At 33.3% G+C, this 24,618-nt stretch overlaps 1 protein-coding gene across 1 annotated transcript; it reads left to right on the plus strand.

Moving 5' to 3' along the window:
* Nucleotides 1-4,669: 4,669 nt before the first annotated feature.
* Nucleotides 4,670-22,455, plus strand: LOC132756374 (A disintegrin and metalloproteinase with thrombospondin motifs 9-like; the record flags this gene model as incomplete). Its single annotated transcript, XM_060747433.1, is given in 4 exon segments — nucleotides 4,670-4,981; nucleotides 8,608-8,751; nucleotides 8,968-9,074; nucleotides 22,377-22,455. Coding segments are annotated over 4 exon segments (421 nt in total), but the record flags the coding sequence as incomplete, so codon positions are not given.
* Between the last annotated feature and the right edge of the window lie 2,163 nt (nucleotides 22,456-24,618).

The following is a 24,618-nucleotide window of genomic DNA, read 5'->3' on the forward strand; positions in this document are numbered from 1 at the left end:
CTCATAAAAAAAGATTAAATTTGTATGAAAACATCCGTTACAATGCAGAAATATACCGTTAAATTAGGACTGCTACCTATAGTCAGGTTTGTTGATTTAATATTGCTGAAGGCTGACTTTCTCATGCAAACAGATATTGTACTTCCGATTTCGCCACAATGAGGTTGTCCATTTTTTATGCTTATGAAACTCATTTTGGTTGTGTGGACACCAAAATAAGATCTGGAGTCGATATGAAACCCAATTTATTAATGAAATGTTGCTATTTCTGTTTTTATGAAATTTATTAAATGTAACTTTAAATGTTGATGAAATGTTGAACCAGTCTAATATTTACAACACATATGTGTTTTTACTGAGCACATCTTAATATTGAAATTTAAGATTTGACCATTTCTTCAAGTTTAAGAAGATATCAGAATTAAGATATTACGTATCATTGTTTGCATATTAAAGGGGAATAATATGTACAAGTTATTTTGTTATATATAATGATTATACTATAGTTCTGTTTGAAAGTGGATAAAATATGGTTGCGGTGGATAAAATATGGTTGTTTGCTGCTGTCGGTAAATTTATGACTGAATTTCATATTTTAATGTTTTACCGGAAACACCTAGTGTGACTGGAACCCCACATATGTACGTTTCCAACTTATTACACTCACACGGTGCAATTCATTGCAATTTTTGCTAACACTTATGTACAGTTTGACGCGGGGACGCAACTTTTGCCTATTCTAGGTAAAAACACGTACAATTGAGTGCAAAATTGCCACTTAATGCACCAGCATTACATCATATGTATTATACTTGCACCAAAACAACATAATTTTGAATTTTTGAATATTGTTACTGCCTTTTTATAGAAGAATTGACAAAAAATTATAACAACGCAGATGGCAGTGGATTCGATTGCACCACAGTACGGTGGTCCCAATACCATTAATGTCTATCGTGTGGGTTTAACTTGACATAACGCATTTCTCAACTTAGAACAACCCTTTTCTTATGTTGACATCAGAGAAACGCTTTCTTTCAGTGTTTAAAACAACATAATTATATATAATTAGAATCTTACAATGGCTGCCGGTACTGACCGGAATGTCTAGCTCGAGGTTAACTGTTTAATGCGGTAACGAGGCTCTGCCGAGTTGCCGCTAAACAGTTCCCCTTGTGTAAGATATTCCAGGCTGTACCGACAGCCGATGTTTGATTCTTTTTCTTGCATATTAAATATCAATTATTTTCAGAACAGATATCACGAAAACTAAAATTCTCAAAACGCACTTTTTCCTTATAGTAGCGTATGAAAATACCGCTTCATTCACTATGGTATAATGACGTCTTCCTGAGAACGCAATTCATTCATAAATGGCGCGCAGCAATGACGTTATTTAAAGCGCGCGACTTGTCTTACATGAGGGTGTTAGGCAGGTTTTTCTAGCATCGCCGTGTTAATTGTAGATAATCCTGTCTGATATACAAGAAACAAACTTTATAATACTGCACGTTTGTAACGTCACTTTTTATTGGATAATCATAATAGTTATATAGCTATTCAATACCTATGTTACTATATATAGTAACAAAATCTAGTGTATTTCAGGGCCATTATAGCAAGATCTAGGTCACTGTGCAATTTCTGCCGCCTTGCTACTCGGCATTTTTTTTTCCATAAGGGGCGAGTGAATGAGCGCACGTGCAAAATGACGTAATCGACTCTCAGTGAATTTCAAGATGGCTGCTGACTTTGAATGAACTGTAGTCATTTGAACACAAAATTTAAAGTTTAAATGACATTATCAAACTCAATCAACAAAGCTTAACATAGAAGATTTATAAACTCAAGAAAAGAATACAATAACTCTACACAAGACAAAACATGACCCTCAGAACTTCCAAAAATGATTTCAATTTGACGGTATAAAAAAGATCGGATCGATGGCAAATCAGTCTAGAAAACCGTTTTTGAAGGCACAAATGTTCATAAAAAACTGTCACTAAATGTTATTCTCACAAAAAATAGACTATTTATAGATATCAAAATTGTCTCATATTTATTTTGTTTTGTCATGTTTTCAAAGGTAATCGGAGGGTTAAACTGAATGTCATGTTTGTTTACATTGACAACTGTCCGTTTCTTAGAAAGGACGACAACCAGGATAAGTGGCGATGTTTAAATGTCGTATTTCGGACATAGGTATTAAAGACGTTAATACTTGGTTGTTGCTCGCCATTATGCGATAATGGCCCTCGAGTTCATAATGTCCTTCGGGCCTGCGGCCCTCAGGCCATTATGCACATCTTCGGGCCATTATCGCATAATGTCGAGCAGCAACCAAGTATTAACCTCTAAATAAACACGGATGCTGTTTATTTATGAAATAATCATTTTTTTACCAATAAAACAAATGCTTGATATATTCAAAAGTTGTTATGAAGATTTTTACGGGTTATGCGGCCTTATATAATCGGTTGCAGCAAAACCTTTGCTTAGGTTTTCGGAAACAAACGGCCATAAAACCTGTAAAAAAGGTCATATAACCTGTCAAAAATCTTTATAACTAATATTATAATACTGCACGATTATCCAATGAAAATCGACATAACAAACGTGAAGTATAATAAAGACATATAGGCAAATAATTTTACAGACACCTTCAAAAACAAAACATAAATTAGAATTTTGACAAACATTCTTCAAGCAAACATCATATTTATAACGAAATCAAAAACTATAAATAAGGCTAAACAAAATTACAAAACAATCCCCGGAAAACAATAAAAATTTCGCCTCAAAATATGAAAAACCCCACAAAAAATAGTTTTTTAAATTATAGCTACACATTACCCAAAACTTCAATCTAGTAAATTATTAACTCACAAATCTTTAACTGATCAGAAATAAAGTTTATACGCACCGCAACAGATTTAAAATAACATTTCATTGAAACATGATGTAAACAGTGTATTGCTGTAGGTTGTAAAAAATATATATCTACAGATAAACTGTATGATTATTCTGACATGCCTGCATGCAGTACATTAAATCACAAGCCTACTCGTGCGAATTTTTAATGACCCTGAACTTTTTTAGAAATAAATTAACGTTTGTTTTTGTCAGCGATTTAATGTATACTACTCAACTTTTGCTAGGCACCATATGTTTGAGTGTGAATATTTTTTGGGATAATTTTCTTAATGCCGTGCGAAAGGTTTTTAATGTTGATTAACTGTTTTATCAATTCTGCTAAAGGGCGAATTTAACCCTATAACTGAGTTTTACACTAATTTTGTGCGCCCCCCTCTTTGGAGATTTCAGAACATGCAGCGTGTTTTACATTTTTTTCTTACAGTTTTAGACTTAATACTGTGTGTGTGTGTGACTGTTAATGACAGCTTGGCAGTGCCTTCTCATACTCCCGATTAGGTTTCTGGTTGTTTTAACGGGTATAGCTACCCATTCTCGGACCAACATGGCTCCAAGGTCCTGGACGGTTCTGGGTTGCAGCTGATGAGCTGAAATTCTTACCTGCAGCTCATTCCACATGTGTTCTATTGGATTTAAGCCAGGTGCTGGCCAATGCATGCGTACAATAAACTCCTTCTCTAGGTAGTCCTGGACCACCCTGGCCCAAGGGGGGGTGGCAAGCATAATTGTCTATTAGAATGAACTGATCGCCGACTGCCCCAGCATACAACCTAACTTGGTTGTCTTAAATGTAGTCTTTGTATCGCTGACCTGTCAATTTGTCTCTGTTTAGCACAACCAGGTCGGTTCGTCTTTCCCAGTTAATGTCTCCCCACACCATTTTTGACCCACCAACTTAGCGGTCATGCTCATCAATATATGCAGCCTGAAATCATTCACATCGTTTTCTCCAGACTCTTGCACGCCTTTCTGTGAAATCTAGGCAGAACCCATCAGTGAACAGAACGTGTCTCCGGTGTTGAACGGTCTACCGTGTATGCTTTATATTTTATCTAAACGAGCCTGGCGATGTCGACGCATTGAGGGAATACGTTTGCAGGGTCTTCGCGACCACAAATTACCTATATGCAGCCATCTACGTACCGACTGCGTGGCGAAACGGACTCCAGAAGCATAAGCAAGGCCATTTCGAAAAGAAATTACTGTCAAAACCCGTGCACGACATACCTGAACGACGAAAACAAAATCCGATCCTGAGCTGGTGACCTCCAACGTGCCACCTGGCGGGTGTACCATGTAGCCGGTATTTCTCCCTAGCTCTTGTGACGACAACCTTGCGGAAGTTCGCCCCCGGCTGCCACTTCCTGCAGCTCTCCATAACTCTGCTTCTCTCAAATGCTGCCTTATGTTAGCATTCGCCATATCGAAGTTAAATATGTAAGAAATGTAAGCCACTGAATGATATTAAGCCTTTAATGTCGCCGTATAACAAAAACATGTGATTGTAGTGAACAATGTATGAAAAACATGCAAATATTGGGGTACATGCTTTCCATGCTACCTAGACAAGTTGTAACGGATTAGTGGATTAGTCAACACGGATTCATGTCAGGGTAAGTCTCAAAACATTTCTGAAAATTGGTTAGAAATCATTTTTATTCTTGTGATAATACAAAACTTAAGTTATGATTCTTAGCAAAAGTTGAGTAGTATATATAAACAGGACTATGACCTACTTTTTCATTGGTTATCAAAAGTATAATTATTTTTCAGCAGTAATAACAGAGAAACTTGATGGAAATAAAAACGTGTAAGAACTAACAGTTAGTTTTATGCGAGTTTATAACGAGAAAGGATCTTTAACGAACAGGTCGACCTGTTTTTAACATCGTAATAGTAGATATATTGCCACGCTTTAAACATTTTAGACATTTATTGAAGATATATTAAACTAGGATGGCATTGCAACGTCTTATTGCGCTGACAAGTATTGTCTCATGGATTATTTTTCTGACAGTATTTCCCTTCGGAACAACAAATGCTAGAGGTACGTAATAGCTTTAATTTCATTTTATTTTTGGTATTGTCATATGAGTATATTTAAAGTGAACACTGGCCAATGCAGTTTCCTGTACGCTAGTCAAACGAAAGTTTCCTAAGTATTTTTCGAGCCTAAAGAAGGTACCAGTTAGTGGCGTGTGAACCATTTACGTTGACCCCCGGTCACTTGTCTTTTCACATTAATACGGACGAGTTGTAATCTGTCGAATAAGAATTTAAATGTACAATATTTCAGTCATATGTCATCATATGGTCAGACTACTGTATTGATTTTCTCATAGACGTACATTATAATAATTGACCACTAAACCTACCTTAAAATTGAGTATTCATGCTAAAGAAGTAATTTGGCTAGAAGAATAATATGTCTGACACTTTAAATGAACTTGTTATATAGGGTTGACAAAATTCTTCCCAATATGGTGGCTGATTTGTGCCATTCGTGTTCTCGCCCCGCGACCCAGCCAAACAAAAAGTCGAAAATTAACAATTTAAAATGGCGGGGGTGCGGAGCGAAAACACGCTTATAAGCGAGGGCGCGGGCGAAATTAAATAAATAAAACTTCGTCCGCGGGGTCACGGAGCGAGATTTTAAGAAATTAAATGGCGGGGTCGCGGGACAAAAACACGCTTATTAGCGGGGTCGCGGGCGAAGTTTATTAAATAAAGCTTCGCCGCGCGCCCACGCTTATTAGCATGTTTTCGTCCTGCGACGCCGCCAAGCGAAAAGTCGATACTTTAAATGTTAAAATGATGAGGTCGCGCAGCGAAAACACGCGTATTAGCGAGGGCGCGGTGAAGTTTAATAAATAAAACTTCGCCCCGCGGGAGCTCGGAGCGAGATTTAAGAAGTAAAACAGCGGGGTCGCGGGATTAAACTTCGCCCATTGTCCTCGCTAATTAGCTTGTTTGCGTTCCGCGCCCCCGCTATTTGAACTTTGTAATTCTTGCTTTTTCGCTTGGCGGGGTCACGGGGGGGACACGAATGGCACAAATCAGCCACTATAGCCAAATGATGATTACTGCAAATATTTAAATGAGAGATTACAATGTTTCAGTCATATGTCATGTAGTAATAATAAATTGCATACTTGCTCGACCCCTCCACGCTTGTAAATGATTTATTGAATCACATTATACATTTCTCAATCTTGATTTTCTTGAAAATATGTTTGCTCATCTGGAGGCTTGCAGCTTAAAATTTAGTCACATTGTATACAAGCTTTTTTATTTTGTCCTTTACGATACAATATGCACGGAATTCAATTGCACATGTAAGTTCCATAATTTTAGTTTAAGTAAAAAGACTGAAACTTATTTAAAACACAGGTACTGCGCTATTCTAATGGAACAAGCATTTACTGTTTTGTTCTCTTCTCATTTTTCCAACAGATACTGTGCTATCTTATGTGTTAAACAGTTCCTGTTATATTTTTATGAGATTTACAGTTATTCTAATGCTGTTACTCATTCAACAGTTATTGTGTTATTCTCATGTATTCAAAAGTAACTGTTGAATCTCTCATGTATTCAAACATTTCTGTGTTCTTCGCATGTGTTCAACAATTATTGTGTTATTCTTATGTGTTGAACAGTTACTGTGTTATTATTCATATAATTAACAGTTAACCATTTATGTTCATCTATCCAGCAGTTTCTGTTTTTTTTCATGTGTTCAATACTTGATGTGTTATTTACAGGTGATCAACAGTTTATGTGTTATTTTCATGTACTTAACAGTTACTGTGTTATGTGTATTTATTATGTGTTTAACAGTTACTGTGTTATTTTCATGTACTCAACAGTTTCTGTGTAATTCTCATGTGATCAACAGTTTCTGAGTCATGTATCGGTATGATCATGTGTACAACAGTAACTGAGTTACTGTCATGTCTTCAACATTAACTGTGCTATTATCATCTATTCAAAAGTTACAGTGTTAGTCTCATGTGATCAACAGCTACTGTGATATTCTAATCTATTCAAAACATACTGTGTGATTCTCGTGTATTTAGCACTTAATGGTTTTCTCATGAATTAAACATTGACTGTGTTCATATTTGTTTTAAATTTTAAATTGTACTTAACTGATACTGTGTTATTCTCATAAGTGCAACTAATACTGTGTGATTCTCACGTTTGCAACTGTAACTATGTTATTCCCTTGTGTGTAACAGTTATTGTGTTATTCTTATGTACTAGTATACAATTATTGCTGTGTAATTCTCATGTTAACAACAAGTACTGTGTTATTTTCATGTTTGCAACAAGAATTTGTTATTTTCATGTTTGCAACAAGTACTGTGTAATTCTCATGTTTGCAACAAGTACTGTGTAATTCTCATGTTTGCAACAAGTACTGTGTTATTTTCATGTTTGCAACAAGTACTGTGTTATTTTCATGTTTGCAACAAGTACTGTGTTATTTTCATGTTTGCAACAAGTACTGTGTTATTCTCATGTTTGCAACAAGTACTGTGTTATTTTCATGTTTGCAACAAGTACTGTGTTATTCTCATATTTGCAACAAGTACTGTGTTATTCTCATGTTTGCAACAAGTACTGTGTTATTTACATGTTTGCAACAAGTACTGTGTTATGTTCATGTTCGCAACAAGTACTGTGTTATTTTCATGTTTGCAACAAATACTGTGTTATTTTTATGTTTTCAACAAGTACTGTGTTATTTTCATGTTTGCAACAAGTACTGTGTAATTCTCATTTTTGCAACAAGTACTGTGTTATTCTCATGTTTGCAACAAGTACTGTGTTATGTTCATGTTCGCAACAAGTACTGTGTTATTTTCATGTTTGCAACAGATACTGTGTTATTTTCATGTTTGCAACAAGCACTGTGTTATTTTCATGTTTGCAACAAGTACTCTGTAATTCTCATGTTTGCAACAATTAAGTACTGTGTTATTCTCATGTTTGCAACAAGTACTGTGTTACCTTCAATATTATAGATTTCAATAAATGTCAGCTAGGTAAATCCCTGGTATAAGTAGTCGTTATGCGGTATTGTTTGTGATAATTTTCAATAAAATTCTGCTCGGTTAATCCCTGGTATAAGTAGTCGTTATGCGGTATTGTTTCTGATAAATTTCTATAAACTTCTGCTAGTTTAATCCCTGTCGTTGTCCCTGAGTAGTCGTTATGCGGTATTGTTTGTGATAATTTTCTACAAACTTCAACTCCCTTAATCCCTAGTATAAGTGGTCGTGATATGGCTTTGTTTGTGATAAATTTCTATAAACATCAACTTCCTTAATCCCTAGTATGAGTTGTCGTGTAAAGGCATTGTTTGTGATCAATTTCTATAAATTGAGCTCGTTAAATCCCACCCCTTGTGAGTGGTAGGGATGCGGTATTGTTTGTGATGATTTTCTATACAATTCAGCCCTTTTAAGCCCTGGTAAAGTGGTATTGTTTGTGATGAATTTCTATTTCGTTTTAACCCTGGTATTGTTTAATAGATACATTTCATCCGGCTAAAGTCCTGGTACGGGAAGTTTAAATGTCGCATTGTTTATGATAAATTCAATACATTTCAGGCCTTCTAGGCGTGATATTGATGTCGTATTGTTTGGGGTAATTTTCTATAAATTTCAGCTCGTTTAAGCTTTGGTAAAAGTGGTGTCGATGAGGTAATTCCTGTGGATGTAACCTCCAGCACTCAAGACAGGCCAATGAATTTTGCAAAGAAATTTATGAAACTACTCGTAGACATTTCTTTTTCAAAAGGAGAGTCCGGAGGTATATTTTATCTTTATAGACCATTTTTTAAAATATAAATCGAAATTGTCTCACTTACAAAAAGTAAATTTTACAAACGATTGTCAACTGTTTCTTGTCACAATAAATGTCATACAAAATAACGTCATCTTTTGATTTCTTGTCACTCAAAATGTCATACAAACTATCGTCACTGTTATTTCTTTTCACGTTAACACAATTTCTGTCTCATTGTAGACACAGATGGAATCCGATTTGCACTTACTACGTTTGATGATCAGGCAGATGTTGTTTTCAACCTGAATGATAAAGCCGAACTCAAGAAAGGAATTGGCAACATACAGGTCAGGCTCTTCCTGTGTTTATTATGCTTATAATTATGTTTAATCTATTTTTGTTTGGAAAATGTGTTTCTTTGTTTTTTCTAGCTGAAATATTTACTCTTGCCAAGTGCTCGTCATGTATGAGAAAACAAGTATCATATGATAAGAGAATTGTCTCCACTTAGATAGGCAGACGACGAAAAATCGTGATTTAAAAAAAAACAGCGTCCGTAGATATCTATATTTCAGATAATTGTTTCTTACTTACAAGATAGAAATATTCGTAAATGTAACTAAACATAGCGGTGCTGGGAAATCTTATTAATTATATTTATGTTTAATCCTTTTTTGTTTGGAAAATGTGTTGTTTTTTCTAGCGGAAATATTTACTCTTGCCAAGTGCTCGTCGTGGATGAGCAAAAAGTATCATATGATAAGAGGATTGGCTCTACCTAGATAGGTAGACGACGAAAAATAGTAGCTGTCGGTTTGTAAAGATAATTGTTTCTTACTTACCGGATAGAAATACCCGTAAATGTAACTTAACATAGCGGTGCTGGGAAATCTTATTAATCGCCTCTTCATCATTTCCTCAAACTACGGATAAGAACCTCTAATACAATAGTAAGACAGAACGGATACGGTTCTTCGGTCTAAACTAAACTTGTAAACAAATGGTAATTTAATTCTAGGAGTTGAAGACTAAATTTATGACAATTATTGAGCAGCAAAAATCAATATGTATCAAGTGCGTTTTAAGATATAACAGTAGTTTTAAGATATAACAGTAAACAATAAACTTATTATTTTGATTGTACAAACCGAAACGACAAAAGGAAATGTAATGTTTATATCAATCCTAAAAATAATAATAATCTATAATACCATCACGAGTCAGAGAGGTGTCATATACATGTAGAATGTTTTTCTCATTGTCTTTTTCATTGTAATGTAATACTTATATTTTTTGTGACACATCATTAAAAAAGGAGCTGGGCCATCAGTACATCATACAGACATTTTACACTACAAATAGAGACTATTTTTACTCTCCTTAGAATCGTGTGGTAGAAAAATAGTAGAAAAATGCTTTAATTTCAAACAATTACATATATGTTGCTTTACATCAACATGCCCAATTATATAGATATTGAAATTGATGGAGCTGTCACATACATGTTTGACTCATCGACCTTCGTTAAGGGTCGGGGTTTGGAGTGCAACTGGCAGGGCCTGGGGCGCGCGATGCCGCATGAAGACCGTTTTGGAGCTTCTAGGCCCCAGGTCGTGCTCTGGTTTAGTTCAGGTCCACGATAGGGTAGGCAGAGACAGCTGATTTTAATATTATTTGTTTAAAGCTTTAAACGAAATATGTAATTGTATATTTTGATAAATTACCTTAAACCAGGGATAAAAACTTAGCAATTTTGTTCTTCTAATAAAGGGAAGTAAATTTGTTAACGTATGTTAATATAGTAGTTATCCTTCTTTATGAGACACGACGTTTAGAATCATGGAACTATGGTCATTGTTAAACTACACTATTAATACATATAAAGATTCTCTAATAACAGATATATGTCGATTAACTTGTCCTTTAGGAGACATGGAATTGATGTTTATTTTAATTAAGATAATCCTTGTCCATAGCGTTAATAATTCTACCTATTATGTAATTAATTACGTGAACTATACATAACATAACACTCTCATATACATATTTACTCATTTTCTAAACCATAATCCACTGGAAGACCTAATCTGTTTTTCTTATACACTTTTCGTTTATGTTTTCTAGCTGAAGGCACTGTGGTGACAATGATGAGAAAATAACCTATATAACTATATACATAAAACATAAAAGAATGCAAAAACTCTCAAAACCATTTTTTTATAAATATCATGTAATATTATTATTAAATCTTAAAGCCGCAGTATTACAATGTTCTCCTAACGAATATTTATATAATCGCATTTCAAAATTATATTATAAATTTAATGTGAAAATTTTGAAACTGTATCATATCACATGTTTCCATTTTAATTTTAGTTTTTCACTGATCTTCTTTATATATTTGTATGATATGCATAATTGTATGATTGTATGTATGACTTTCCAATAACTGGGGTTCCACATTTGTGGACCCGAAGCTGGGGAAAAAATTATTTATTACTGGAATAATAACAGTTTATTTACACTAGTAATAGCATTCGTTTATCTGTCATATTAACATTGATTAAGTTGACACTAGTAATAGCATTCGTTTATCTGTCATATTAACATTGATTAAGTTGACACTAGTAATAGCATTCGTTTATCTGTCATATTAACATTGAAAAATTTGATTTACCAATGATAGCATTCATTACGGTATTGGATGGCTAATGCAGTACCTATCTGAATAGTATTCATTTTGAGTTTCGATTGGTCATGGATTAAAACACCACAGGATACAATATTTGTTTTCATTTTGTCCCTTTTCTTCTTTTTGTTTTGTCAAATAATTATTTTCTTTCTTGATTTATATCTAAAATGTGTTATCAAGAAAAATTTGAGGTTTTTGTATATTTCTTACTATGAAATTTAAGATTTAAGTATGTCATCAAGCAGTCATTTCTGAACATCTTAAATAATGAATTCCTTCAGATTTTTTGTTTGTGTGCTGGGAAAAAAGTCCGTTGATTAACATATCATTTGCTAAATGTTGTCCGCTTTAAAACTATGTTGCATCTGTGCTACTCTATACGTTATTAAAAATACAAAACTTCCTTACATGTTCCTTCTACAGCTCGTTCTATATAATTATTGTCGGTAAATTTTCGTTAAACAGGCTACCTGTTGTTTTTTTTCTTGTCGGAAGTCATAAATATTCATGCAATGTCTTCAATTAAAAAATTGAAATTAGCTACAAATAAAGTGGAAACATGTTCATATGATATTTTCAGCACAAAATTTGCAACTGATTATTTAAAGTAACAAATCTTTCACGTTGCACCCGATTTTTATTTGTTTGGGTCGTCAGACCAAACAAATAATGGTAGCGAAATTTCAGAGTCTAATGTTGTTAATTGCAAATGCCGAAAGTAGTCCACTTTTTTGGAGCGGTTACTTCCCTTTTGTATGTACACTAAAGCCGAAAAAATCAGGGGAGATCACTGCGTAAAGATGGTCAAAGACAGGCGCATCAATTTTCAAGCAAAGTAATTCCCGAATGGTCAAAGATTTCTAATATTGTTTTATTGTATTTTCTGATCGAAAATAACTAAATACAAAGCGGACATTCAATCTCTGACACAGAAGTTTACTATAAACCTAACAACAAGTAGTTCTCAAAACAGCTTAAAACTAGCGATTTAAAAGAAAGAAATATTTTATTTTGTTACAAGTATCCAACAAACTACAACGCATTTAAAGTTAAACAATAGCGTTGGCTTATAGAATTGTCAATAAATGCACAATCACAAATTACGCGGATGAATATGATTTTATCAATGAAAATACTATTTTTAGCCATGTTGATTACCGAATACTACACAAACCGAGTAGTGGAATATATAGATTCTACATGCCGGACCGTTTGGGCGAGAGGATTTTCGCTAAAATATTTACTTCAATTATTAACAACAGGTTTACCCTGAACAAAATACCACGAAATTAATAAGGATTACAAACCCGAACTGCAATGGAAGTTCTAAATTTAGAATGACTTGATATTATTCAGACAGTCTGTGTATAATTTCTCCGTGGTACAGTGGTAACCCGCTTGCCTCGTGAGCGAGAGGTCTCGAGTTCGAATCCCAGTCGAGGAAACTTTTTTTTTTTTGTTAAATTCTTTTTTTTAAGTGTTTTTGTTAAGGAAGTAGCCATGATATACAAAGATAAAGTGTGGCTGTCGTAAAAAAAAGAACATAAATGATTTTTTGATGCAACTCTAGTTATGCAGAATTCCGTATGTATCAAACTCTGGTGCCTTACAAAAGGAATTATAATACATAAAAATAAACTTATACAGGAAAATGCATACAGATATACAGTACGATTTAGATTGCAAAGATCAGAAAATACCACAGAACTTGCAGCCGTTTGATTCTTTATAAATATACATGCTTATAGTAAGCTCCAGGATTATTTACATCTGTGTTAAACAACAGTTAAAGTCGTTACAAGCCCTAATTTAGAATAATATGGTTTTCTTCAGGCCGTTCACATATAAATTCACCGTGGCTGAAGGGTTTTCGGGCTCGCTTAGGAAGCGAGAGGTCTGGAGTTCAAATCCCAGTAAAGGTTACTCATTTTTTTAAATTGTTAAAGTCAAATAAACATTGGATTGAATATCAGTGTTGCAATTAGTCTAATAGCCAATTTACTACAATTAAAACGCTGGAAAGCATTGGTGGCACTAAACATATAATCTCACAACCTGCACCTTTCTTACATTCTGAGACCCAAACAAATTCAGCGCCTTCTGTGCTTTGATTTTTCTTGTCGGAATATGTGTCGATATTCATATTATAAAAAGGGAAAAAAACACTTATCAATATAAAAATAAACAAACATTTATATGTGCTTACTTGCAATGTGTAGGTTTTTGTCGGTTCTTGACGGTTATTGTCGGTAAAGGGGAAACTTATCACAGCCTCTTGATATTTGGTATACAGCATTAACATATGGTCCCATACCGTGGGATTCGATTTCAGGTCTGTCGCTCATCCACTTCCTTTTTACCTACTTAGTTAAATTTTCAACATTAAAGGGAGACACAGGCAAAATTTTCATTTCTTAGTTTTGAATTTTTCATTCATTATTCCGTAAATGCCCTCAAAATAAATATATTAGACAGTCAATGGAACAAAACTTTTTCCATATAAAGAATAAAATGGTTGTTTCCTAACTTGACCCGCGTGGGTCAGGTTAGAGCGCTATGATGTCGCAATATTTGTCAAAGTAAACTCTGGAAACGTTAATGAACACTTCAAATGAATGACATAAACTTGTTTCAATCATACAATATCCAAAATAAATGTTATTGTAACTCAAAGGGTTAATTCAAGTCACCTGACTTGTTTTAAAACTATTTGGTGATTGTATTGGCGTCTAAATTGTGTTTAACATATATAGATATATTTACGTTTCAAACCCAAAATATATAGAATTCAAATAGAAATTCATGCTGAAACTTCAAGACACGTCATTCTAGCCTAATTTGAGTACATAAGATAATTTAAATATTTTTGTCATTATTTTGTCTGAATATCCCTATGGTCAATAGTAGGAAATTTTCGTAACAGTTTTCTCAGCAACTGCGTATCGCAGCCTTTTGATATTTTGTATACAGCATAAACACATGGTCCCATACTGTGGGATTTGATTACATGTCTGTCGCTTATCCATTTCCTGTTTGCCGACTTAGTTAAATCTTCATAAATGGTCAATGGTAGGACATTTTAGTAAGAGTTTTCTCAGCAACTACTTATCACAGCCTTTTGATATTTGGTATACAGCATTAACATATGGTCCCATACCGTGTGATTTGATTTCAGGTCTGTCGCTCATCCACTTCCTGTTTGCCGACTTAGTTAAATTTTTGACATTAATGGTGAATGGTTGGTAATTTTCGTAACAGTTTACGCAGCAACTTCTTATCACAGCCTTTTGATATTTGATATACAGCATTAACACATGGTCCCATACCATGGGATTTGATTTCAGGTCTGTAGGTCATCCACTTACTGTTTGTCGACTTAGTTAAACTTTGACATAACTAATGATCAATAGTAGGACATTTTCGTATCAGTATTCTCAGCAACTCCTTACCACAGCCTCTTGATATGTGGTTCACATCATTGACATGTGGCCCCATATTGTGGGATTACATTTCAGGTCTGATGCTCATCCACTTCCGGTTTACCAACTTAGTTAAATTTTCAACATCAATGGTCAGACAGTGGTAGAAAGTTTAAGTAACATCACAGCTATACATATGCAACCCGGCCTTTTCTGTCTTTGACCCATTTTTTTCTGTTTCGTTTAGTCGATATTATTGAGTTAAGAAATAAAATATTATGTTTTCTGATCGCACGGTGCCCATACATAAATTTTAAGGGAAAAAATATATTCTTTTTTAAATTGATTAGATTAGTGAATATCTGGAGCCTCCTTTATTTTATCTAATGTGTATGATAAAAGAAAGTAAAAATATACATGTAGCATGTTTTTAAGAAACGTGTCAGAAAAGATTGCTGACTGACACATGTATTTGACAATGGGGAAAGTGGATATTTTGGATTGAGAATGACTTCCCACTCAAAACCCTGTTCACTTTAATATAATAATTTGAGAACCATTCGGCTTATAATCGCAAGGTTGATCCAGGCCAGGCTTGTAAATGACCCCTTTGTGAGATTAGTAGGTTTTTTGTCAAGCTCACAATGATCTTCAATAAGATTCGTAATTAATACGAAATAATTTTTCGTAAAAACGAATTAAATTTTTGTAGGATTTCAAAGAGTTTTGGTAATATTTATAAAGAAGGCCTTGCAACTAAGTTCTTGACTAAATATAAGGCATGTAAATGCAATATAGATTGTGATATTTTTTCTCCCTAACACTATTGTATAATCGCCTGTCAATAGCGTTGCCGCCACAGCCGCGCTAGGAAAACTTTGTAAAAATGGGGGTCATGTGCTTCAAAACCAACCAAGGACATTTTTCAGTTTTGTTAAGTCGACATTATTGAGTTAGAAATAAAATATTATGTTTTATGATCGCACGGTGCCCATACATAAATTGTAAGGAAATGTACTTTTTTAAATTGATTAGATTAGTGAAAATCTGGAGCCCCCTTTAGTTTATCTAATGTATATGATAAAGGAAAGTAATAATGTAGCATGTTTTTTTAAGTAACATGTCAGAAAAGATTAATTGCCTCAAAAAAACATTGCTGAATGGAACATGTATTTGACAATGGGGAAAAAGTGGATATTTTGGATTGAGAATAACTTCTCACTTAAAACCCTGATCACTTAAATATAATAACTTAATAATCATTTTGCTTATAATCGCAAGGTAGATCAATGCTTGTCCCTTTGTGATATTAGTAGGTTTTTGTAAAGCTCACAATGACCTTAAATAAGATTTCGTAAAAACGAATTAATATTTCATAAAAACGAATTATTATTTCGTAAAAAAATTCAAATTTCGTAAAAATGAAATAATATTTCGTTATTACGGATTAATATTTCGCAATTACGGATTAATATTTCGTAAAAACGAATTAATATTTCGTAAAAACGAATTAATATTTCGTAAAAACGAATTAAATACCGGGGGAAAAGTGTGGAAAATGTCATCTTAGGGGCTACGTAGCTATGCAAAGCACACTGTTGTGGAATCTGACCACAAACCGAGTGTTTCTATTATGAAGAAACCCTTGTGCAATACATCCTTCTATTCCATTGGCCGATACATTGTCACGACATTTTGTCAGTGGCATATACCAAGACTTGACTGAAGGTCTCGATTTACACATCCATACAGTCATAAATAGTTTACCTGTAAGTGATATGAAAATTGCGCGATTCCGTTCAGCTACTCAAAATTATAATCAATTTTAAACGTTGAAACGAATTATACTTGACGGATGGCCTGACCTTAGAAATAACTGTTCAAAAACTGTGTTTGAGTTTTAGAATCATAGGGACGAATTGTCGGTAGGAACTGATATAATTTGAAGAGGTCCAAAAAATGTTATTCCTAAAGACATGAGACAAACGGTGATAAATGCTGTACATATACACATGGGAGTCAAAAAAACTCTCAATCGTGCGAAGGATGTATTGTTTCGACCTTCTATGATAAAAATAAATAACTGACCATGTGTTAGTTTGCCAATTATGTTTAACAAATAGGCACTCTAATGCAAAAGAGCCTCTTTAACCCCATGACATACCAAAACGACCACGACAAAATATCGCTTGTGAAATAAACATTATCTCATTACGGCCGACATGAACAGTAAACAATTTGAAATAGACTGGTTAAAAGACACGAAAAGTGTAAAAGTCGTACGAAAAATAAAAAGTTTTCTCGTTTTGGTCAAATTGACTGTTGGAATAGGGACAATGGCCCAAAGGCCAGCAACAGACTAAAATTTTCATCACGCGACATCCTTCTCATGACATAGTCAATAAAATGGCTTTATTTAAAAATAAAGTCTATAGCTAAAACATAATGAAGAAATAAAATCGACCCATATTTGTCACAAAACTCCACTCAATCGCGGCTATTCACCAATTATTTATGGCCAGAAGGTTCAAATTTATTTAAACAAATACTCCCTGGAAAAAATGAATCATAATGCTGCAGTTCAGAGAATGAGAAATAGCAATTTGATCCAAAAGTCATATTATGATAAAGGGTCAAAATCTCTCCCCAAGTTAAATGTATGTGATTCGTGCAAAATTCAAAAATGTAAAACATGCGAACCAGCCATAATCATCGCAATTCACGGTGTCAGGTCATAAGTGCAGAAAATGAGGATAACGAAATAGGCGTTTTCTCAACGACAAAAAAAACGGGAAAACTATGCAAACTTTGCAGTATCATTTGTTCCAGGTATAACCCATTTTGAGCAAAACATTCATCACAGGTAATTGCAAAAAATAATGCAACATCCCATTCGCAGTCTAAATGTCTGGAAGTAATTACTTCTGCCGTTCCCACGCTCTGTACCCCAGATAAAAATTCTTATAACGCACGCAGTGGCCGGGAAGTAAAACCTCATAGGTTGTACTGGGAGAAGCAACGGTTAAGAAAAAAAAACTGATGCATGAAAGATAATATTCATGGAGATATTTAATGCTCGAAAATTTTGATGAAAACAATAGATTGTTAAAAAAATAAAATTACAGATGAAGTATTTAGTATTTATATGATGATGAACAATTTTATTTTTATTTTTAAAAGAGGGGAGATGTACGAGTAGTAATATCAGCTGTCAGCTATATCATAAAAAATGCACATTGCGCATGCTCAAGCCAGTCTCAATGTTAGGAATTTTAGGAGCATAAATTTACATTTTGTAAAGTATACACGTGTTTGTGTTATATCACTATTTTGTGAAGTCTACTTGATTTTTAAAGTCCCAAAATCAAAACAAAGTTAATTTGCGATAATGCTTGACACACGTTATACAAAAAACACACGGCAAAGCAAAGTTCAAGGACTTAATTGACGATCTTAAATGGAATTTTAAAGTTAAATAAAATATATAACATTTCTATTTCTCGAGGCGTGCACGTCGCGGAGAATGCATACGACAGGTCAAGATCAAGTCACCTCAAGAATAAGAGACGGTTGGTTGACCTGTCGTGACTAACTCAAGAGGGTAGCGCTAACAAGAACTGTTTCCTTTACAATGTTAATACCCTGGCAGTATTGTCGTCCCTCCACCAACCACTTACGAACGAAGAATAGGGTACGGAAGATTCGGCTTGAAAGACATTATAAAGATATATGTCTTAATATGTTTTCTGAAGATGGAAACAATGTCAAGTGTGTTTGTTTGTTTGTTTGTTTGTTTGTTTGTTTGTTTGTTTGTTTGTTTATCAAACAATAATTATATGAAGCATATTTAACATTGTAAATTAAAGAATTTATGCATAGCTTGGATAAAGTGAACGTAACAATAACATAGCATAAGGTTCAAAATGCACATATTTACTATTCAACTTTACCCTCTAAATTCCAGCAATATGTATGCTATTTTATACAAGTTTGATTCGATTACCTATATAATGCAATGCTCAAATTAACCACACAAAAGTCAAAATTGAGATCATAACTGTTTAGTTCCTACATACTCGTATATTCTAATTGTTTTACAAGTTTTATATGCTTATTTTAAAGTGATAAAGAAGAAACTTTAAAAAGAAATTGTAAATCATTTATTTACACTATAGAGATTTTGATCCAAACTAGCACTGTAGTTTTACCATTTTATAACTTATAAGTTTCATTACAGTCTTGCAAAAATTAAAAATGAAGGTGTTTCTTCTTCCCCACTTACTATAACAATTGCCTTCTTCCCAAAATATTATTCTCAAAATTGTGGTATGTACAAATATCATCTCAAAATTATTAAATACTCATTATGTATGAAGACCTGTTACTGTCAACATTTACATCATTGAATAATTCAAAATTAAATCTTTACATTTGAAAACAATTGAATAAAGCTTACTTTTATATACTGATAAAGAAAGAAAATTATAAGAAGAAGTTTCTTACCTAAATACTTTCCAAACCCTATTTTAGTTTGGTTGGGAAGGGAAGACAAATTTTTATTGTTTGCCTTATTGAAAATAATGAAATGTTGAATCATGGAGCTTTATACATGTATTACTCTATAATAAAAGTCTCTGTTTGAATTCAGGGTTTACGTAACAACAATTAAGATGACTTAATCTACTCTAACATTTAGTCAAAGATAAACTGTTCAAATTTGATGGAATTAAAAGTAAAAGAGTAGAAAGGTAAACACTTTTCAATATTACTGATCAGTTGTTGTTCTAGAATAATGGAAAGGGCAATTGGTTTTCAGCACTTTTAGTCCTTGTTAGTATAAAAAAGAATAATATAATATATGGTTATCATCTGACAATATCATATTCTATCTTAATGATATGATAATATATGCTATGATGATAAACACTTACTACTTAAAATTTGACCATTGCCAGTGTAAATCCAGTTAGTTAACATTGTATAACCATTGCATGTCTCACATATTTTCTGGTTTCCAGTTGATCATGTCAGTTTATCACTTAACTACCAACAATTTTCACATTGTAATACCACATTTGACAATTTATTTTCTGGCATGAAACAGGCTTCAAGCAAAAATACATATGAGCCAAGCCACGACAAAATCAACGTAGTGCGTTTGCGACCAGCATGGATCCAGACCAGCCTGTGCATCCGCGCAGTCTGATCAGGATCCACCAACCCTATTACAAGTAGAGAAACTGATAGCGAACAGCATGGATCCTGATCAGACTGCGCGGATGCTGGTCGCAAACGCACTATGTTGGTTTTGTCGTGACACGGCTCATATAAATAAACATGAGATATTGATTTGAATGGTTTTTAATTAGATATTTAAGATAAGATTTAAACTGACAATACAAAACACTAACAAATAGTCAACCAAGATACCGAGAGAAGACGGCTTTTTGAACAAATCAGTGTGGAGCCAGTGGTGTCAGATTTTTGAAATCATCTGACCATTATGGTTTATTTTTAAACAGCACTTAATTATAGATACTTGTAACTGCTAATTGCTTTTTGCTTAATGGCAAATTTGAAGCCAGACAAATAATGTAAAAATATTTATTTTAAGATTTAAAATTTCTTAGTCACAATCAAGTCACTTATATTAACAAGAGCGATCAGTGACCAAATGTGTCGCCTCATGATAGCCATTACTCGGCCAAAAGTTATTCAACCTAGCACCTGTGTAATATACACAAGAACTTGAGCTACTGATCAATCCTGTAAAGTTTCATTAAAACTGCATTAGTGGTATAAGAGGAGTAGTCCGGACAAATTTTTATAATTGAAAATTTTGAAGGGCCATAAGTGAAAAATGTTGATAAGATGCACAACTAGCGTGTTATTGATCATTCCTGTACTGTTTTGGTGAAATTGCACCAGTAGTTCCATACAAGCTTCTCTGTAGCTGGAGTCAGTTACCTGTCGGCTATATGGACAACGCCATCTTTGTACTCGAAATCATGAAATTTATTTACTCAGTATTGGTTTTCCAGGGTTAAAATTAGAAATCATATCGCTTTCAAAATTATGAAAGCTCGCCGATAATTAGCTGTAAGAATAGTCACCAGAAATAATTTCGTATATGGCCACGCTCAGGTCTAATAGCGGGGCGTTTTTAGAGCTGATTTTAATCATATTGCAGTAAAAGCGTTCTAAAAAATCAAAGCACAGAAGGCGCTGAATTTGTTTGGGTCTCAGAATGTCAGAAAGGTGATGGTTGTGAGATTAAATACCATTTTGTTTTTGTTTAGCGCCACCAATGCTTTCCAGTGTTTTAACTGTAGTAAATTGGCTATAAGACTAATGAGGGACATTAGTGAATAACATCCCCTGAGTACTCCCTATAAATAGATAGGTCCTAAGCTTTTGGATTACTCGGACTTTATCGCCTATTTCTTTGTAGCAAACTAAATTAATTAGGGCTAATTATGATCATTTGTAATAATCAGATTAAATATTGCGATAAGATGTAGAATTTGTTGACATAAATAAAACATTTTTTTCTTAAGGTTTACATATTTGTTGATGCATGTGGTGATAATTGATTAAGACATATCAACCTGTCTTACATAAATCTCAACGATAAAAGCAAAGGATTCCAAATATTTGGACCTACTTACATTTTGGAAAACCATATTATTCTAAATTAGGGTTTGTAACTCTTATTATTTCGACGCTAAACACAGATGTAAATAATCATGGAGCTTACTGTAAGCATGTATATCTATAAAGAATTAAAAAATATTGGAAATCTTCGGCCATTCGGGAACTACTTTGCTTGAAAATTAATGCGCCTGTCATTTGACAATTTTACGCATTGATATCCCCTGAATGTTTCGGCGTTAGTGTACATATAAAGGGAAGTAACCGCTTCAAAAAGGTGGACTACTTTAGGCATTTGCAATTAACAGCATTAGGCTCTGAAATTTCGCTACCATTATTTGTTTGGTCTGACGACCCAAACAAATAAATAAAGCGCCGTAAAAGCGCCGTACACACGCAGTATCAGCGCGGTAGAGATGCCACACCATCCCCGTACAAGAGCATTGGCTAATGACGGCGTTCATTCGGCGATCCTTCTGCGCTTCACGGCGCTCCTGTTGCGTTGTAGGAGATGCTACTGAGTTGCTGCAACGTTCTTACTGCGATCCCACGGCGCTCTTATCAGAACGCCCATCAACGACGTTTGTCTTGAGCATGCTAAAATGCGCGCCGTAGTGTGACAAGGGGTTTAAATGAGTAAAGCTGGCGATTCATTCCCCGATCTTCTACTTTTTAGAAACGACCGTCACTGACGGGTTATAAATAGCCCTTAGGACACTGAACTATGAAGAGGCTTTGTAGTGATATGATGCACTTTTGTCAAAGCTAAAAATTACTGAAATACTCAGTTTGAAACAACACAGAATTGTTTTTACAACAGAAAATAAAAGCTGATGGCCGTTTAAATGTAACATATATTGTCTTTGATTTTTCCTCCTTTTTTACAGACGGTTGGAAGCTGTAGTTCAAGGCCGTGTAAAGCGAACCAAAGATGTCATCAAAAAGGTGCCTCACATGTCTGCAAATGTACGAAAATCCTCTTAATTATCTGTGTAGTAATTACTAGTTTTGATTTTTGATGTATGTTTTTTGTTGTTGTTTTTGTAACTCTTATAGATATTTCAGATGAAAAAAAAAGCAATAACAAACTTAAATTTCCTTTATTTTGTCACTTGTCACATATGTAAGTTTAGAATAGCCCAAGCCCTTTACATGTACAAAATAGAAATATTTCAAAACGGCAAATTTGAAAGCCTTGAAGAGCCGGTTCGATTGAGCATGTTCATGGACAAAAGTTGTAGTTGCTAGCTATCATCTTACACACCCCTTATAACCGATGTCAAGTGTATAAATATCTTTATCACTTACATGTATATAGAATTATAAAATTATATGGGAAAATTGACTTTCTGTAATCATTTATTTGTAATTCTTTTTCAATTACTTGTTTGTTTATTCTGCACAATAACGCCTTTAAAAGTGCATTGTAAAATTGTGTTCTTGTTTATTTGGTTTTTTCTTCTTTTCTATTTTTATTGTTGTTGTTTCTTAAGTGTTGTTGTTGGTGGTGGTGGCGGTGGTTGTTGTTGTTTTTTGTGTTCTTTCTTTCTTTGATTTATCAGCGATTATCATGAACACTTTTTAAGATAATTCCGTACTTTTTCATAAAAAGCGGCGTCATATCTAAAGAATTTAACGAACACGTGTGTCCTAAAAGAGAAAAGCAATGGTAAGAACTAAATAAAGTTAAGTTTCCGTGATAACCGCCATATTCACACATCTGCGAGTGTTAGTAAGTTCATAATTTACCATTACTATATTGTAATGTAATGTTGAATTCTGCTTAAGCCGGCATAAGGGAGGGGGCGTCACAGTAACTTTCAATTTCCAGGACTGCCCATGAACAGGCCCATTGAAACCCACCCTGCAACATTTTAAATTTTGCCGTTTTTACTTACATCTCTCTATTTTGAGTAACCTACAGCAATATGATGTTCTATTATATCAGTTTATGTAATTTTTCTTGAGTCATCTGTAAAAATAATTTTGTATCTATAGAAAACTCCTTCAATGCTTCTAATTGTCCTTAGCATGAATTTAATATTGATTATATTAGAATGAAGATATAAGTATGAATTATATAAGTATGAATTATATAAGAGTGAATTATATATAAGTATGAATTATATAAGTGTGCATTATATAAGAGTGAATTATATCAGTATGAATTATATAAATATGAATTATATAAGTATGAATTATATAAGTATGAATTATATAAGTATGAATTATATAAATGTGAATTATATAAGTATGAATTATATAAGTATGAATTATATAAATGTGAATTATATAAGTATGAATTATATAAGTATGAATTATATAAGTATGAATTATATAAGTATGAATTAAATAAGTGTGAATTATATAAGTATGAATTATATAAGTATGAATTATATAGATATACATTCTATTTTTTTAATGATATAAGCAGATTAGATTATCGTAAATGAGTATAGCATGCGTAATATAAGTATGAATTTTATTTACATTAATTTTTTTAATATGAATTATATAGCATGAAATATATAAGCATGGATAATATAAGCATTAATTATATGTTTTATAATAATATAAGTATGAATTTTATTCACATTAATTGTATTTATGTGAAAAATATAAACAAGAATCATGAAGTACAAATCATATAATTATGCATTATATAAGTATGAATTTTATTAGAATGAATTATATTGGCATGAATTATATAAGCATGAAATATATAAGCATGAAAAATATAAGTATGCATTATATGTATATAATAATATAAGTATGAATTATATAAGTATGAATTATATAAGTATGAATTATATAAGCATGAAATATATAAGTATAAATTATATGTGAATTATATTAGTGTGAATTATATAAGTATGAATTATAGAAGCATGAAATATATAAGTATAAATTATATGTATATAATAATATAAGTATGAATTTTATAGAGGATATTTGTTTGTTTCAGTGTAAGATCGAAAAATATTTCACCGAGTGAACACCAGATGCAATATTTTCCACGAGTGGCGTAGCCACGAGTGAAAATATAATAGCTGGGGTTCACGAGTGAAATATTATTTGATCTTACATGTAAAACAAACAAATTTTCTGTTTATTTCATGATTTTTTAAC

The sequence above is a fragment of the Ruditapes philippinarum genome, unplaced genomic scaffold, assembly GCF_026571515.1.
Source record: "Ruditapes philippinarum isolate M1 unplaced genomic scaffold, ASM2657151v2 ctg3494_1_1_1_1, whole genome shotgun sequence".
Classification (NCBI taxonomy): domain Eukaryota; kingdom Metazoa; phylum Mollusca; class Bivalvia; order Venerida; family Veneridae; genus Ruditapes; species Ruditapes philippinarum.